This window comes from Malurus melanocephalus, unplaced genomic scaffold, assembly GCF_030028575.1.
Source record: "Malurus melanocephalus ecotype Western Australia unplaced genomic scaffold, MMel_1.1 scaffold_356, whole genome shotgun sequence".
NCBI lineage: Eukaryota > Metazoa > Chordata > Aves > Passeriformes > Maluridae > Malurus > Malurus melanocephalus.
The window spans coordinates 365,447-383,000 of record NW_026623588.1 but is presented as its reverse complement, the minus strand read 5'-3'; the positions used below and the strand labels follow the sequence as shown (position 1 = coordinate 383,000).

Here is a 17,554-nt window from a genome sequence, read left to right as displayed (position 1 = left end):
ATCAGCTACAAACAGCTCCCTCCTTGATTCCCTGTGCCTTCCTCCCTGGGTCCATGTCCTCTGGGTGCCTGTAGGTCTGTTCTGTCTGCCCTTTACTGCCCTGCACCTCCTCAGTTCTCTTCATTCAGCTACACGCCAGACTCTCTATTTTTATTTTTTTGTTCAAATCAGTCCCTCTGATAGATTTTGCTGTTTTTCACCAGAATTTCACGTTATCATGCCCTTGTCTATGAATGCTGGGCTGCTCCTGAGCAGTTCCTGGTTCTGAGATGTGGACACACCATCTCAGCTGCTCTGTGTTTGTTCCCCTGGGCTCTCTGCTCGTCCCTTTCTGCTCCTGCGGCGCTGCTTGCCCGGGGCACATCTGGCTGCACGTGCCAGGGAGGTGGCAGATGGCATCTCACACCACGTGCTGCACAAGTGACTGACGCTTCTCTCTCTTCTTGCCAGGGGTGGAGAAAGGTCTGAGCACTTCAGGGTGTCGCTGCTGGAGCTGCAGAAGTTTTTGCTGGAGTACCAGAGGGTGAGYTCAGCACTTTAGGGATCCAGTGCTCCAAGGGTGGCCTTGCTGTGGACTTGGGAGGGTTTGGCTGTGCATCCTTCCTGGAGTGGCAGGTGTTGTAGGGGAAGCTGGGGAGGGCAAAGCTGAACTCAGCCAGGCACCCTGGGCACAAAAGGAACCAGGAGATGTGGGAGGAGGAGGGGTCCCAGGAGGCAGGAACTGCTCAGTGGGGGTTTACCCAGTCCCAGTGACCTCAGCTGGCTACTGAAGGTTTGCTGCAGCCAAATATTCGTGTCCATCCTGTTGCTGCAGAGATGTCAGCAGTTCCTGAGGAGCAGCTGATGGATTCAGCTGCTGATCCTTCCATTTAAAAGCAATCTTGGGTCATTCAGTKAGCACAGCACGTGCAGACACACACACACAGACACCAGCAGAGCATTTTTGGGCAGCACGGACCCTTTGGCCCTTGCCAGGCTCCTGTCTCATTGCTGGCCTGCTCCAGGAGGGCAGGGCTGGCTAGTGAAAGCTCTGCTGTGGCTTGTGGCTCCTGCTCTGCCCTGTCCCCCACTGCCACCTCCCTGTCCATGGTCTGCAGGCAGCAGGGAGTTCACCAGGGGGGAGATGCAGTGTTCTGGTGGCTGATGAAAGAAACCCAGGGAGAGAGAGCCAGAGGAAGCTGGGTTGGCTTCTGCTGCCGAAGGAGGAGGGATGGCAGATGTGCTCAAAGGAGCTATCAGAGAGAAAAACACACRGCATTGAGCAAATGAAGCCCACAGAGAAGCAGGACAGATTTCCTCCTTGTGTGCTATGCCGCATTTGTGCTGACAGTTGAGTTCCTGGCAGAGATAGTCTCTCATCAAAAACCACCTCCTTAATGGTTAAAGCTTCTAACTGCACGAGCTGCATGTGGTTTGCAGTAATACATCCTGAAATGGCTTCTTTTATGTCTCCCCTGGGCTTTGCAGGAGCTCTGGGCTGCAGATACCCTTCAGGTACAGGAATTCATGTTCAACTTCCTGAGAGACCCTTTGAGGGAGATTGATGAGCCTTATTTCTCCCTGGATGAAGTAAGACACCGTGAAGGTGGTGTGGGGTGATGTGTGGGTGACATCCCCGGTGCGATGTGCGCTGTGGTGTGACAGCTCTGCTGTCTGTGCCTTTGCTGCAGGGTGGGGGTGCTGGAAGGGTCCCCTGGGAGCTGTTTGGCCCTGGGGATGGATGTGGCTGGCAAAGGGAAGGGTTTCTGGGCTGTGTTCTTGTGCTGGGTGTGTGCAGCTGGGAGCACTCAGCAGGCAGCTCATCTGGAGGAGCAGAGGGGCTGCCTTTGGCTCCAGGCTGTTGGGGGTGTGTGAGGCTTTCTTCAAAGCAAGGAGAGCTGAGARAAGAATAAAAACAACTAGAAATGACCTGTCACTGGCACTTTGGACTGAGCCAAGGTCCCGTGGCCCACATGGCCTTAGTAAGCTATTGCCTGCCATGTGAGCTGCAAAATAAARTGCAGGGCCGTTAATTTGTCTGTAGCTGGGTGAAAGGGTCTGGCACACAGATATCTGGCACAGCTCGGGGGTAGGTGGCAGTGCCCAGCTGTGGTCACTCGGGCACYCTGGCTCAGGGTAGTCCCTGGTCAGTCTGTGCAGGGTGGGTGCTGGAACAGGAGATGCGTGTGAAGCTGAACGCAGCACCCGGCTCTTCTGCATCATTAACACCTCTCTRTTTCTTCCTGAGCAGTTTCTCACCTTCCTGTTTTCCAAAGAGAACAGCATCTGGAACTCTCAACTGGACATGGTGTGTCTGGAGAACATGAACAACCCCCTGTCCCATTACTGGATCTCCTCCTCACAYAACACGTAAGGGCTCGGGGAGGGCTCTCTCCACCCGCCCATGCTCAGCATCCTTCTCTCAGGGCTGGAGTCTCCTGGTTTTGTCTGATTCCAGTGATGGGTCAAGTAGGCTTTCCCAAACCAAGGCCAGTACATCAGAGACCTTGCTCTTGGTGCCCCACTTGTCCCTTCTGTCATTTAGCCATAAATGTTTTGCTCAGACATTATCAGCAGCACACATCTGCACAGACCTTCAGGTGCCTTCATGTCCTGAGCTGTCACCCTGGTAATTTCTCACCATTAGCAATGTCATTTTCCAGAGCCTCTCAGAACAGATGTGATAAACCCTGTCAGGCTGAAATTGGCCGTTTTCCGATCTCTGCTGCTAGAATAATTTTGCAGGAACCGCTTTCTGTGCAGACAGGCTCTGTCTGTGCTCTGTGTTCATGCTAACCCAAATTTAAGGGACTGGGAGCCGGCTGAGCAGCCCTGAGGGCAGGCAGTGAGATCCTGTCTGGTCTGGCRCTGCTCTCAGGCTAAGGGGGCTCTTTGTGGCACCAGTGCTGGTGTTGCTGGCTGAGGTTTATCTCAGGAGCCAGGGCTGCACCTCGGGGTGGTGMTGGCAGCCCCTTGCAGTCGGGGCACAGCTGAACCCCACGCCTGGGGAACGCGGTGTGAGTGGAGAAAAGCTGCTCCCACCGTTCCCCACGTGACAGAGGCAGGTCCTCAGTGTCCCAGCAGCCCCCTGTGCCCACATGAGCGTGTCCCTGTGCTGATGTGTTCTCTCACCTGCAAGGTACCTGACGGGGGATCAGTTCTCGAGCGAGTCCTCGCTGGAGGCGTAYGCCCGCTGCCTGCGCATGGGCTGCCGCTGCATCGAGCGTGAGTACCCCGAGCTCCCCCTCTGCCCCTGTCAGCAGCAGCTTCTGGTGCTCAGGGGAGGCTTTACAAGGAWGGCAGAGCTGAAGGTTGGCATGGCCAGTGGCAGCATTATCAGTGATGTGCAGAGAGAGACGAGGTCGTTTGCTTTGTGGGGCTGGGTGATCCGTGCCCAAGGTTTTGGTCTCACCAACAGATCTGTGCTTTCACCTCGCTCCTTCATTGCCTTCCAATGCATTTCCCAGCAGCACGTGGCTCAGTCCATCTCGTGTCCATGTTCTGCCTGTGTTCATGTCAGCCTTTGGGCTGAGTTTGCCCCGTGGGTCTCTTTCAGTGGATTGCTGGGACGGTCCCGATGGCATGCCGGTCATCTACCACGGACACACCTTGACCACCAAGATCAAGTTCTCCGACGTCTTGGTCACTATCAAGGAGCATGCCTTTGTCACCTCAGAGTGAGTACAGCAGGGCTTCAGTGAGCAGAGCAGAGGGAGGGTGGAGCCAAGGCCATAGGAAAGAGAAGCTCAGCTTTATCCAGGGCTGGGATGTGTTGGGAACAAAGCATGTCACATCTCCYAGCCAAAGGGAGATTTTTCCCAGAAAAATTATGTGGGAGGGAGGTCTTTGGGTAGACTCCAGTAGTTTGCCGGTCCTTCTCTACCATCAAGGCAGCACAGGTCACTGCTGATGTGAGCYGCTCCTGGAGGGCTCAGAGGCTTTGCAACAGAGCTCAGAAGTCGTTGGTTCCATCCAGACCCTGTGCTGGCTTTGATGGCTCTTCTCCCTCTCCCAGTTTCCCTGTCATCCTGTCCATTGAGGACCACTGCAGCATTGCTCAGCAGAGGAACATGGCTCAGAATTTCAAGAAGGTCTTTGGGGACATGCTCCTGACCAAACCAGTCGATATTTCTGCTGATGGCCTTCCCTCTCCAAACCAGCTCAAGAGGAAGATTCTCATCAAGGTGAACACATCCCAGGGCTCCTGAGTGAGGGAAYGAGGGCAGAATGGGGTGAGGGTGTGGGGCTGAGGGCAGCTGCCTTTGGGAGGGGATGGTTGGCAGTGCAGGGGTGGAAGTGGATGCTAACAACAGGAGACAAAAAGCTCTCCTGCTTCAGAGGATCTGCTGGGAAATGAGCTCAGCAGCTGGGTGCTGCCTTTCTTTCAGGGCTTGGGGGATGTTGGTGTTTCTGCCTCGGGAATCACCTTTGGCAGGAAAGGGTGAGGTTTCAGTGATCCCTGTGGCACAGGTCTTGGTTCTTCTGATCTGGAGGAACCCMCTGCAGCACACCTGGGGTTTTAGGGCTGTTCAGCAGGAGATCCATGCTGCTTTTTGCGTGCCTGACCCTCTCTCATGTACCACAGCACAAGAAGCTGGCGGAGGGCAGTGCTTACGAGGAGCTGCCCACGTCYGTGATGTACTCAGAGAACGACATCAGCAACTCCATCAAGAATGGGATCCTCTACCTGGAAGACCCCATCAATCACGTACGTCAGTGCCAYGGTCACCCTGTCCCTGCTCTGAGCGCTCCATCAGGGACATGGTGGCCCTGTCAGGCGCTCTGTGTGCTGGAAGGAAGGGCTGTGCTGCAAATCATCCAAGAGGCTCTTGGTTTGTCTGGTTTCTCAGGTGTCCCTGAAGGCTGGGGGTGTTTTATGCTGGCTGTCAGCCCTTTCCTAGGAATCTCCTGTGGGCCTTTGCTAGAGGCAGAAGGCTGAGCTAGAGGGAGCTCTGGGCCAAGGCACTGCASCCTGTGCTTTGTGCTGCAGGAATTTCTGCAGATGGCTTCCAGCCCTGCCTCCTGCCAAGTGCCTGCCCACCTGGCACACCTGAGCAGGGGTTTAGCTTTGTGAACACCAGTGTTCATTGCTGTGTGCATTCACTCATACAGCCCACCTCTAGAGTAGCTTTGCTTTGCTGAGGGTCTGTCTGGCAAAGCCACACAAATGAAACAGGGTGGGTTTTTTTAATAGAATAGTTCAATGGTAAATCCATATAACCATCCCTAATATCTTCACCTCTGATTGCCCCTGTGCTGAATCCATGTAGACTGTTTTCTTTTTGCGTTGATTTGGTATTTATTTGGTCATCTCCTTTTAACATGCATTGGGGTGTTCACAGTGTGATTTGTCACATGCTGGGTTTTTGGCTACTGATAAATCCACACTGCAGATCTGGGGGATCTCTTGGAAGCTCACTGGAATCAGTGWTGGTGACTGTCCTTCACAAACCTGATCATCCCTCCCTGCTCATGCTGGTCAGGAAGTGATGACCCCACGGATGGGTGGTGGACAGACAACCTGGTGCTTCCYCAGGGTCTCTTTGCCAGAGTTCATTTCCTTGCAGGAGTGGAACCCACATTACTTTGTGCTGACCAGCAGCAAGATCTATTACTCTGGGGAGACAACCAGTGACCAAGGAAACGAGGATGAGGAGGAGCAGAAGGAGGTGAGGGCTCCTCTGTGTGACTGTGAGTTGTTCCCAAGGGGCTGGGCACTGCCCTTGCCAGCTGATTTCAGGGACGGATGCTGTGGTGGGAATGATGGGAGCTGCTTCAGGAACTCCCTGGCCCCAGCTGGAAGACCCCTGAACAGAGCAGACTGCAGCAGCATGAGCCTGCCCTCAGTAACCCAAAGTGATGGCTTTTCCCCCTGCCAGGTGAGCAACAGCACGGAGCTGCACTCTGCAGAGAAGTGGTTCCACGGGAAGCTGGGAGCGGGCCGTGACGGGCGGCACATCGCCGAGCGTCTGCTGACGGAATATTGCATCGAGACGGGGGCTCCTGACGGCTCCTTCCTCGTCAGAGAGAGCGAGACCTTCGTTGGGGACTACACCCTCTCCTTCTGGTGAGGGCCCAGTGCCAGCCCACTGCTCTGTGTCACTCCAGGGGTGTTTCCTCTTGGTATTTCCTAATGGTGGGGTCCCATTCCCTGGTGGCCTTGGAGCAGTTTCTCCCCTATTTTTGTGTCCCAGCATCCCTGTCCCAGTGCAGAAGGGGCAGGTCCCTTGGGATCCTTTCTCAATCTCTCTCCTGTGGGCAGGAGCTGTGCCTGAGGCAGGTGCTCAGTGTCCATGGGCAGCCCTGGCTCACCCCCTGCCCTCCCTCCCTGTCCCGCAGGCGCAATGGGAAGGTGCAGCACTGCCGGATCCACTCGCGGCAGGACGCCGGCAGCCCCAAGTTCTTCCTGACGGACAACCTGGTGTTYGACAGCCTCTACGACCTCATCACCCACTACCAGGAGGTGCCACTGAGGTGCAACGAGTTCGAGATGAGGCTGACGGAGCCGGTGCCGCAGACCAACGCYCACGAGAGCAAAGAGTGAGTGYGCATTTRTGTCCACCAGGCAGCWGGGACCCTGTGGGAAGCTCTCCCAGTTCTCTCCTCAGTCATTCCTCCCTTGTTGGAGCTCTCTGGTCCCCACTTTCTCCCCAAGGAGCTCTGTCCCAGCAGCCATGCTGGCCAGCTTCATTGTGCATGGAGCTGATGGTGTGGAGGCTCAGCACAGAGCACGGTGGTGCTGGGTTTGGTTGGGATGCCTTCACCCACGCCATGCCCCACCAAAGGGCTCTGATCCTGCCTGCCCCATTGCATCCCTGTCTTCCTTGTCGAGGATTCAAGCAGCCTTAAGGGGCTGGAGGGGAAGCCCAGTGCCGTGGCAGAGGTGTGGGGCAGGCTGGCATGGCTGTGTGTGACAGTGACACTCTCCCCACAGGTGGTACCACGCCAACCTGACACGGGCMCAGGCCGAGCACATGCTGATGCGGGTGCCCCGTGACGGAGCCTTCCTGGTGCGCAAGAGGAGCGAGCCCAGCTCCTACGCCATCTCCTTCAGGTGTGGCCCTGGCACAAGGGCAGTGGGGGCTGGAGGTGGAGCTGGGGTGCTGCGGTGTGTGAGAGAGCGGGAGAGCTGCCATGGAATCACAGAGTCAGCAGGGTTGGAAGAGACCTTCAAGATCTTTGACTCCAACCCCTGCCCTGACCTCAGCTAAACCACGGCACTGAGTGCCAMATCCAATCTTTTAAACACATCCAGGGATGGTGACTCCACCACMTCCCCAGGCAGCCCATTCCATTTACTCTTTCTGTAAAAAACCTTTTCCTGATATCTAGGATTTCCTAATATCTTTTCCTTATATCCACCCGCCCAGAGCTCCTCTTGCTCCGTGATGGCTCTGGAGAAGTCCTTGAGATCCTACTCTTCCTCCCACCTTCAATGGCAGATGGCTGTACTCGGCCACCAGCCCAGGGCCACCTTTTCCTTGGGTGTCCCTYTCTTGGCAGAGACCTTCTCTTGCCGGGTGCCAAGTGCCTTCTCCCCRTCTTTCCTCCTCCCAGGGCAGAAGGGAAGATCAAGCACTGCCGGGTGCAGCAGGAGGGCCAGACTGTGCTGCTGGGCAACTCGGAGTTCGAGAGCCTGGTGGACCTGATCAGCTACTACGAGAAGCACCCGCTGTACCGCAAGATGAAGCTGCGCTACCCCATCAACGAGGAGACCCTGGAGAAGATCGGGACAGCGGTGAGTGCAGGAGCCCAAGGGTGCTGGGCAGGTCATTTCTGAGCTGGTGCCTTGAGGGGGTGGTGTGTGAGCCATCTCTGCGCTTTGTAGCCCACGCCTCTTGGGGCTTCCTGACACTGGAGTGGGGTTTGGTGCTGCCCCTCTGCTGTTTGCTGTTTGCAGCATCATCTTGGGTCCTGTGCTTTCCTGGGGTGCTGTCCCACTCCCCAGGGTACAAAACGTGTTCTCCTGCAGTCCCTGCTGTAACCACTGTCCCTTTGTTTCCACAGGAGCCGGACTATGGAGCCCTGTATGAGGGACGCCACCCTGGCTTCTATGTGGAAGCCAACCCCATGCCCACCTTCAAGGTACACTCTCACTGTTTGGCACAAAGCATCCTGCAGGGCTGGGGGGTTTAGCAAGGCTCTTTATTTTCTAGGAGCTGTGTTAGTTTGTACATTCATTGCTAGACCATGAAGGAAGAGATGATGGAGGGTGAACCTCCATGTTCCCATGGCTGCCTCTTGTTCTGAGCTCTCCAAGTTAAACTCATCAGTGTCTCTGGGGCAGAGGAAAATGCCTGTGTGGGGCCATGGCAGAATTGTGAGCTCTGCTTTGGCAGAAATGGGGCCTTGATTTGCTCTGCAAGGTGTCACTAGGGTCTGGCAGTGGGGTTGGATGCTGCCTGCCCGCACATGGTGTGCCTCATAGCCCTCTCAGCAAACACATCTGGGGTGAGAGGTGATCTCTCATCCTGTGGGCTCATTGCCCATCCCTTGCCCAGCCTCATGGGACCCCTCCTCATTGCAGTGTGCAGTCAAAGCCCTGTTTGACTACAAGGCACAGAGRGAGGATGAGCTCACCTTCACCAAAAACGCCATCATCCAGAATGTGGAGAAGCAGGAAGGAGGCTGGTGAGTTGGTCCTGAGCCTCCCTTTTCCCTAGGAGGTCTGGTCGAGCCTTGCTGTCACCATCCCTGCAAAGGTGTGTCCACTCTAGGAGTGGTCTGTCTGGGGTTTGCCCACGAGCTGTGTGGTCCCAAAGCCTCACAAACCCTAAAAGCAGATGATAGAAGAGCTTCCTGTTCTCCTGAATGCTACTCAGGATATTCTGGGGTGCTGACATTGCACCTTCCCTCCCTTCCAGGTGGAGAGGAGATTATGGTGGCAAGAAGCAGCTGTGGTTCCCTTCCAACTACGTAGAGGAAATTACCAGTCCCAGTAGCCTGGAGCCGGAGCGGGAGGTGAGTATGGCCAGAGTGCAGCAGGAAGGGACTGGAGGAGCCCCTTGAGCTTGGCCCCTGTACCCAGCACTGCCCAGCACCATCCTGCTGTGCTTCCTTCCCAGCAGCAGCTGGACGAGAACAGCCCCTTGGGAGACCTGCTYGGAGGTGTCCTGGACGTGCCCTCCTGCCAGATCGGTGAGTGCCAGGGAGGAGGGAGCATTGCAGAGGCCCCTTGGGGCTTCTCAGCCCCCCAGGATACACTCTGCATCCTCACTGCTGCTTCCCAGGCTTCCAGTGACCAGAAATGGGAGCTTCCTTTGGCTSTGGAGTGCCAGGGCAGCCATGAGTCCACTGTCTGTCTTCTCCCTTCCTCCCTGGGAAGGGCTGGGCTCRGCACCTGCTGTGACCTTGCCCTCTGCTCCTGTCCCCACGCAGCCATCCGCCCCGAGGGGAAGAACAACCGGCTCTTCGTCTTCTCCATCAGCATGGCCTCGGTGTCACGCCTGTCCCTGGACGTGGCAGCCGACACGCACGAGGACCTGCTGGACTGGGTGAAGAAGATCCGGGAGGCAGCTCAGACAGCTGATGCCAGGGTGAGTGAGTGTGGAGAGCCCCTGGCAGGGGAGGTGTTTCCTGGCCAGGTCCTGGGTGCTCCASGAGCCGAGGAGCAGTGGAGGCTGGYGRGGATGGTGAGGTGACAGCGATGGCAGGGCAGTTACAGAGATGGTAAAGCCAGAGCAGTCTTTGTGACAAGCAGTGGTGGCCAAATGGCTTGAGAGGTTCAGGCTGGATATTTGGGAATGTTGGAGGACTGGGTGGGTGCTGCAGCCTCAGGAGGTGAGGGATCTCTATCTGTGCAGGGTGGCAGGGTCACAGCAGCCCTGTGCTGCTCCAGGCAGGAGATGGGACCTACCCCAGTGCTACCTGTGTGGTGTCCCCCCATCCCCTCACCAAGCAGAGAGGGTCAGTTCATGGTCATCCAACACCACAGCTCCTCCCTGTCCTGACGCCTCTCTCATCCTCTCTTGGCAGCTGTCTGAAGGRAAGATGATGGAGAGGAGAAAGAAGATTGCCCTGGAGCTTTCAGAGCTGGTGGTGTATTGCCGACCTGTGCCCTTCGATGAAGAGAGTGAGCATCTGCTGGCCTGGTGGCCACCACAGGCAGTCACTGGGGCACTGCAGACCCTGTGGTGTCCCCAAGGGGCTGCTTTGGCTAGATCTCAGCAGGGGCCAGGTGTCCAAATCACCAGTTTACTTTGGAGCTCTGGGTAGCTCCAGAGGGCACAAGTTGCCTTCCCTGTCCCTCTGTTGCTGGGGTCTGTCAGCACCCAGAGCAGCTGCTGAGGGCATGGGGCTGGGAGCACTGTGCCTGCTCAGGGAGAGCTGTGTCTCAGCCATCAGTGTTGGGCACCTGGCAAACACCCCCTGGGGCAGGGCAGGTCTGCATAGCCCTGCAGCACTGCCAGCGGTGAGAGGATGGTGTGAAGAAGGAGCTGGGGTGGTTAAATGTCAGGAAAGGACTGTGCTCCCGGCTCACACAGCACTCTCCCCTCCCAGAGATCGGCACAGAGAGGGCCTGTTACCGGGACATGTCCTCCTTCCCCGAGACCAAGGCRGAGAAATACGTCAACAAGATCAAAGGCAAGAAGTTCCTGCAGTACAACCGCCTGCAGCTCTCCCGCATCTACCCCAAGGGCCAGCGCCTCGACTCCTCCAACTACGACCCCCTGCCCATGTGGATCTGTGGCAGCCAGCTGGTGGCACTCAACTTCCAGACCCCAGGTGAGGGCAGCGGGCAGGGAGGGTGGGCAGGATGCTCTGTGCCTCCCCCAGCCGCCTGCTGAACCCCTGCTCCCGGAAAATGAGGGGCTCTGCAGGCAGGGAGACTCCAGGAAATGTGCTCCAGAGGGCTGGAGTGAGCCACAGAGCTGGGGGTTGTGCCATGAGAAAAAGATGAAATGGAGAGGAGGCAGGGAGTGCCCTCAGGTCACTGGTGACAAGCTGGGCAGGCAGGGAAGGTGCCAAAGGGGACAGTGCAGCCCCAGGCTTGGGACACCAGCTGGTGGTGTGGTCTGAGTCCAGCTGGCTGCTCTTGGTGCCTTTCCCCAGCTTCCATCCCTGCTCCTGCTGTGCAGCCCAGCCTTCCTCTGTCCCTGGCCCTTGCCAAGCCCTGCTGTGAGCCTGTGACCTGCCTCTTTTTTTCTGCCATCTTTTTCATTCCTTTTGTGAATTCAAGCATCTCACATGGGGCTTTGGCAGATGCTAGAGTCAGCAGCACAAGGAAAGCTGAAAAAAGCAGGAGGAAAAGAGGGAGGTGAGGCTTGGAGCACTGGGTAATTGGGYAGATTGTGCATGAGAGTCACCTCATGGTCCCAACACATGCAAAGGCTGCAGTGGGGCCACAGGGCACAGACACAGGGGATGATCCAGATCCCCTTGCCAAGGGCATCCTGTGAAGCATCAGTGATGGTGGTGATGTTCCAGCTTGTGGAAAGTGCACAGGGTCTCCTGCATGTCGTGTATCTCCTGCTCTCCAGACAAGCCCATGCAGATGAACCAGGCCTTGTTCATGTCCAGTGGCCAGTGTGGGTACGTCCTGCAGCCRACCAACATGAGGGACGACATCTTTGACCCCTTTGACAAGAGCACATTGCGGGGCACAGAGCCGCTCTCCATCTCCATCGAGGTCAGTACCTCCTCCTGGGGAGGGGAGTGCAGGGTCACACCCTGGTGGTTGTACCAGATTTGGGGTGAGAGAATGGCTTTTCTGGGCTCCTGGCTCCTCACCGAACCCCTCAGCCCCTGCCCAAGAGCTGTCCYGCAGCACAGACTGGGAGAGCCCTCGCTGGGTCCTGCTGAGGGTGTTCGGAGGGGACATYCCTGGATGCTCGCCCGGGACTCCTGTGCAGGTCCCAGTGCCAGCAGGTGGCATCCACGAGCCACAGAGGTGGCATCGCTGTCCCCAGAGCCTGGCCGGGACTGCCGAGTGCATCCACAGGGCTCGTCCCCTCCTTGTTTCCCAGTTGCTCCAGGCTCAATGTTACCATTTCCCCTTGCTTGGGTCCCTCTTGGGAAGATGCTCTAGCTCAAGGCACGCTTCTCAGGCCATTTCTGTGTTGCGCTTCTGGTGGTGATAAGAGAAGAGGGGCTCAGGGTGGGGGGGTGCCAGATGCTTGATGGATTTTTTTTTATTTCCCTGGTKGTGGGACYGAGGCTGGATKGWTCCTGTGTCAKYTCTCAGAGGCTCTGCAGGGATGTGRGACAGCTCACCAGGCAAAGCTCTCAGAGGGCTGTGCCAAAYTGGGTGGCTCTTGCATTTGGACCAGTGGGTCCAGTAGCCTGTACAGGCAGTCTCTCTGGTCTGGGAGCTGAGCTGTGGGTCAGCATTCTCCTTTGCCAGCCCCCTGAGCTTGGGGAGGATGCAGTGGAGATCCTGCCTTTAGGTGCTCACAGGTTTCCTCTGACACTGCTTCTGTTTCAGAGTGTTCCCACCTAAAAAACTAACAGCCCTTCTCCATGAGGACACCCCATGTCCACTGTCTCCCTAAAAATTCCCTGCCCCATCTGTTTTCCAAGCTCTCCCTGCACCTCAGGATGCAGCTGTAGCCACTAGGTGTCAAGAGTTACTGTGCCACAGGCAGTCACTGTCGCCTTTAAGAGACAGGCTCAGCCTCCTGCTCTCTGGCAAAAGTGCCTGCTGTCCCCAGCAAAGCCAGCTTTCATGGATGGAGAAGCCATCTCGAGCCCAGCATGACTCAAAGCACATGATGCAGTGTTGGCAGCAGGTCCTTCCCCTGCAGCAGCAGCGTGCCGACAGCACACTGGAGCGACATATGGCCACGGGCAAGAGGGAGCTGCGATTGCTTTCCCCTGCGAGGAAGCAGGTTGTCACTGGGGCTGGGCACAGCCTGTGCTGCAAACACGAGGCASAGCAGTGCTGGAGAGCAGCTCCTTGTCCTCCTCACACCAAGGCAGGAGGGCTGAGAAGTTTCGGGAAAGATGAGGGTGTCCAGYGTAGTGCTTTGGGCAGGGAACAGGGCTCGGCTTGGAGCCCAGCTCCAGCTTGGCAGGCTGGGGGAGGGATGCTGTGCTGTGCAGGCAGRAACCTGGGGCAGTTCAGCTGCTTTTGTGGCTTACAAGTCAAACTGGGGATCAGGAACACCACTGCAGCTTCCAGGGGTGGGAGCTGTTTCTCTCCAAGATGCTGGGCTGGCTGTCAGTGCCACTTCTCTCTCCAGTTAGCAGAGCCAGGGTGATTTATTTGGAAAGAAAATGCCTTGGTATGCAAACACTTCTTTTTTCACCTTTGTTCCTGTCTCTTACCAAGTCTCTCCTGCTCTCTGCCCAGGTCCTGGGGGCCCGGCACCTTCCCAAAAATGGAAGGGGAATCGTTTGTCCTTTTGTGGAGGTGGAGGTGTCTGGTGCTGAGTATGACAACGCCAAGCAGAAAACAGAGATYGTGGGTGAGTGGGTTGGTGAAGGGAAGGGAGTGGGATGAACAGGCACTCCTGATGGTGCTGTGAGCCGTGGGCTCTGCAGCAAAGCCTGGTCCTGAGCTGGGAGCTGCCCTTGTGCTGCCCCTGAGCCCAGCATTGGCCATAGGGGCAGTGGAGGGGCTCAGCTGTCCACTGACAGCTCTGTTTTGTGAGCAGCTGACAACGGCCTGAACCCTCTCTGGACCCCGAAGCAGTTCCACTTTCAGGTCAGCAACCCTGACTTTGCCTTCCTCCGCTTCGTGGTGTAYGAGGAGGACATGTTCAGTGATGAGAACTTCCTGGCTCAGGCCACCTTCCTGGTGAAAGGCTTGAAGACAGGTAAAGCATCTGGGACAGCAGTGGCGGGGTCGTGGTGCTCCTCACCAGTTCACATTGTTAGCCAGGGAGATGCTGAGTTTTGTGGGAAGGTGTTGCCAGTCCCTCCTGTCCCCGTGACAGGTCACATCCCCAGCCAGGTAAAGGAAAGCAGAAGCCATTTGCTAACAGCCCTTGGGACTGACTGCCACTGGAGGGAAACTGGGGGGTTTGGAGAATCACAGAAGCATAGAATGGCTGGGATTAGAARGGACCCTAAAGACCATCTTGTTTCAGCCCCACTACCAGGAGCAGGGACACATTCCACTGTCCCAGGTTRTTCTGAGCTCCATCCAACCTGGCCTTGGACACTTKCAGGRATGGGGCAGCCACAGCTTCTCTGGGCAGAAGAGGCAAAATGTTTTGTGGGAGGAAGAGCCCTTGAGTTCTGTGCCAGAGCACTGACACATCACCCCCTGTGCCATGAGTGACACCAGGGCTATCTCTGCTGTAGGTTACCGAGCCGTTCCCCTGAAGAACAACTACAGTGAGAACCTGGAGCTGGCTTCTCTGCTTGTCAAGATCGACATTTTCCCTTGCAAGGTGAGACTGGGCTGCACACACGAGAAGGTTCCCGTGCTGCAGGCTGAGGAGCAGAGCCAGTGAGCCCAGCCTGGCCCTGCCCACTCTCCTCCCCAGTTCAGCAGTGCCTGGCCTGAGTGCCTGTGCCTGGCTGGATTCCCAGCTGCTCCATGGTGATGCCCAGCAGGGTAGCAAGCACTGGGTTTGCCTCCTGCAGCAGTCAGGGCCTTTCAGGCACAGTCCTGCCTGCACTGTGTCTGACTGGCCTGGAAATCCCTTCTGCAAAAGCTGGAGGAGGCGGATTTGCTCTGTCCCAGTGCCTGTCTGTGCTGCAGCTCAGGATCACAGAGCTGGCTGGCCTGGGGCTGTCCTTGCTGGCATAAATGGAGGGCAGGGCTCYGTCTGACAGATGGTTCTTTTATTTCTTCACTTAAAATGATGCTGGTGGGAGCCAGCAGTGGCTGTTAAAGCCACTGCACATTGCCAAGCCCAAGCCCCTGTGAGCCCTGGACATGGTGCAGGGCAGCCAGGGAGCTGCTCCACAACTGCCCTTACTGCAGGATGTACACTTTGAAATCACAAGCCCTTGACTACTGCATTTTTTTTCCTGATCCATGCAGGAAAATGGCGAAATAAACCTCTTCAATGCTTCATCCCTCCGGGAAAGAGCAGGGGATGGCTCCAGCCAGCTGCTGGCAAGCAGAGGCAGAGAGGGGTCCTTTGAGTCGCGGTACCAGCAGCCTTTTGAGGATTTTCGTGTGTCCCCRGAGCAGCTCGCTGACCACTTTGAGAGCCGGGAGCGAAGGTGAGGCCAGTGCTCATTCAGCTCTTCCCAGCACAAGGCCCCTGCCCTTGGCTGAAGGCAGATAAATGCAGCCTTCTCATAACCCAGAGTGGAGCTGCAGCCTTATCTGCTGTGTAGAAACCCTAAATTTGAGCTGAAAGTTGTGCCAGTGCTTGTGAGAATCACTGCTGTGGGAGTAGGGGGGTTGTTCTAATGGACAGGGTAAATTAATGGCAGAAAAATTAATCAATTGAAAAACAAGGAGATGAGCTGCCACCCCACTCATGAGGGATGTGGCTGAGCCCTCTGCTTTCCCTCCAGTGTGCAACTTGAGACACCAGAGCGTTGTCCTTGGTCATGCTGGGGTGAGGCTGAGCTGTGTCCCCTCTCTGTGCCCCTTTCCAGGGTACTGCGGAGGACCCGGGTCAACGGGGACAACCGGCTGTAGCCCATCCCAGCGGGCGAAAGCACCTCCAGTGCTTGTGAATCTCACAGCACGCTGTGAACTGGTTTCTATGGAAACGGCACTGCTATGGCCTACTTTCAGGCAGCTTTTCCAGTTTCTCTGCTGAAGTGTGTTCAAGTGGAGAACTAAAAAAAAAAAAAAAAATTGGAAATAAACCCCACTCCTAACCGACCCCAAGCACCCACCRACCTTCACCACGAAGCCCTTAAGAAGCGCACCGGTGCGGACAGGCTGCAGAGGTGAGAGACCAAACTGTCCATAATCACAAGGAGAGACCTAAAAAWCCCCACCCAGCCTCTGCGTCACTGCTCTGCCTGTAATCCAGAGATCTGCGCAGCTGCTGGAGCCCGTGCTGTGTCCAGTGCCAGCGCTCCGGGCCGGGCGTGACTGCAGTGACCGCGGCRGCACATCCGTCTGTCCTGGTGACACCAGATCTGACCTCTATAGCCACTGCCGAAGGGTCCAGTAGTGAAACTCGACATTTACAGGGCTGCTCTAGCTTTAAACGACAATAAAARTGTCAGTATTACGTGTGTGCTGGCTCAGGTGTCTGATGCTCTGCCCTGCAGGCCAGGGCAGAACTGAGGTGCAGCTGTTTCTGAGGTGAGGGTGCACTTCTCCCTCCTTCCTCCTGGCTTTAGGGTGTTTGGAAAAAGGTAAAACAAAGTTCTGTGCTCCAGCTGCCCATGCTGCTCTGAGCCAGCCTGGGGACAGCACTCCCAGATGAAGAAGCACCCCTGGGATGGAGGTTCTGGGCTCTGGGTGCTGCTGGAGCACTCATCGTGGCCTTACCCCATGGAACATTTGTCCTGCTTTAAAAATAAATGAGGTTGTGATGGATGTGGCACAGCCATTCCCAGGCATAGTGGCATCACCCTGGGCCTTCCCAAACCCCCGTGCAAGCACCAGTCGACTCACRTTTGTCTTTTACGCTCTTTATTTAGGAACAACCAAAAATGTCTGGTTTCATTTCAACAAACTGTACAAGCAAGCTCTTCCCCTCGCCCACCCTCACATCCACATATACAAAAGGAAGGGAAACTTGCCATTCACTTCTCAGAAGTGGCATTGTTGCTACAGGGAGTTCTTGCCCTCAGAATAAGAGCAGGTAAAGTCCATAGCAGGTACAAGCTACCCTAGCCCTAATAATAGCTACAGCCCACAATCACAGGCAGCTTCTTTTTTTTTTTCTCCTCTTTAAAACCTTTACCAAAAGTAAAAACTATTTCCTGTTTCACACGATTGCCAAGGTGACCATTTAAAATTGTGGTCTTGAAAAAAAAAAAAAAAGTAACAACCCCCCTGGAACCCCCCACACCTCCCCGGTACAAAGACGGTTTTTACGCAGCAGAGCCTGGCCCTGCTCCCTCACTGCACGGCCACCCTTATGAAAGGTCCCGTGGCAGATACAATTGCATTTTCCTTTGGATAAATCCAAGCAAAAATTCCAGGTCATTCAGCACCAGCGTGATTTCTAAATAACAATAATTAAAATCAAGCAAAAATTCCAGGTCATTCAGCACCAGCGTGATTTCTAAATAACAATAAAAAAAAATTAAAAAAAAAAAAAAAAAAAAAAAGACCCCATTAGGCTGACTTTGTGGTCTGCTGAGAAACAAAGTGATCAACACGCTGTTCCCAAAGTGTCTCTTTTAGTGCAATGTTAGTATGTGCAAGGGGAATCACAGCCACGTACCCATAACACCACCACGAGCCAGATGGGGCAGAGAGAAAGTGCAATTTTAGCTAGAAATTTTCTATGCCATGGATTCCTAGCCCAACCTTCACTAGCACCAGTAGGCAAGAGTCCTCCTAACACCACCTTCCATCAGTACAGGGGAAATGGGCTTTAATTGTGCCATCAGAATATGTGAAACATCAGCCAACAGAACACTTCAGCCATAACAAGAACACCCAAAATATAAAAAAAAAAAAAAAAAAAATTAAAAATTCGCTGCTTACATAACAGAGCTCCCTTGCTCTGCTTTAAAATTTTCTGATGCCAATCCA

At 55.5% G+C, this 17,554-nt stretch overlaps 1 protein-coding gene across 4 annotated transcripts in view; it reads left to right on the top strand.

The window, feature by feature from the left end:
• PLCG1 (phospholipase C gamma 1) overlaps window positions 1-17,124 on the top strand; it is a 42,166-nt gene extending 25,042 nt beyond the window's left edge. The window contains exons 8-32 of one of the 4 annotated variants that reach the window (XM_057378389.1): window positions 451-523; window positions 1,468-1,569; window positions 2,231-2,349; window positions 3,119-3,204; window positions 3,536-3,656; window positions 3,995-4,163; window positions 4,565-4,687; window positions 5,547-5,648; window positions 5,859-6,046; window positions 6,319-6,519; window positions 6,914-7,033; window positions 7,537-7,717; window positions 7,987-8,064; window positions 8,507-8,610; window positions 8,844-8,940; window positions 9,048-9,117; window positions 9,358-9,515; window positions 9,955-10,051; window positions 10,480-10,704; window positions 11,460-11,608; window positions 13,271-13,385; window positions 13,575-13,736; window positions 14,227-14,315; window positions 14,912-15,099; window positions 15,484-17,124. In XM_057378389.1, coding sequence (XP_057234372.1) covers window positions 451-523; window positions 1,468-1,569; window positions 2,231-2,349; window positions 3,119-3,204; window positions 3,536-3,656; window positions 3,995-4,163; window positions 4,565-4,687; window positions 5,547-5,648; window positions 5,859-6,046; window positions 6,319-6,519; window positions 6,914-7,033; window positions 7,537-7,717; window positions 7,987-8,064; window positions 8,507-8,610; window positions 8,844-8,940; window positions 9,048-9,117; window positions 9,358-9,515; window positions 9,955-10,051; window positions 10,480-10,704; window positions 11,460-11,608; window positions 13,271-13,385; window positions 13,575-13,736; window positions 14,227-14,315; window positions 14,912-15,099; window positions 15,484-15,526 — 3,160 coding nt within the window. In that variant the 3' untranslated portion in view covers window positions 15,527-17,124. Of the gene's footprint in view, window positions 1-450; window positions 524-1,467; window positions 1,570-2,230; window positions 2,350-3,118; window positions 3,205-3,535; window positions 3,657-3,994; window positions 4,164-4,564; window positions 4,688-5,546; window positions 5,649-5,858; window positions 6,047-6,318; window positions 6,520-6,913; window positions 7,034-7,536; window positions 7,718-7,986; window positions 8,065-8,506; window positions 8,611-8,843; window positions 8,941-9,044; window positions 9,118-9,357; window positions 9,516-9,954; window positions 10,052-10,479; window positions 10,705-11,459; window positions 11,609-13,270; window positions 13,386-13,574; window positions 13,737-14,226; window positions 14,316-14,911; window positions 15,100-15,483 lie in introns of all 4 variants that reach the window. The other 3 variants (XM_057378387.1, XM_057378390.1, XM_057378388.1) reach the window with 3 other exon arrangements.
• The last annotated feature ends 430 nt before the right edge of the window (window positions 17,125-17,554 follow it).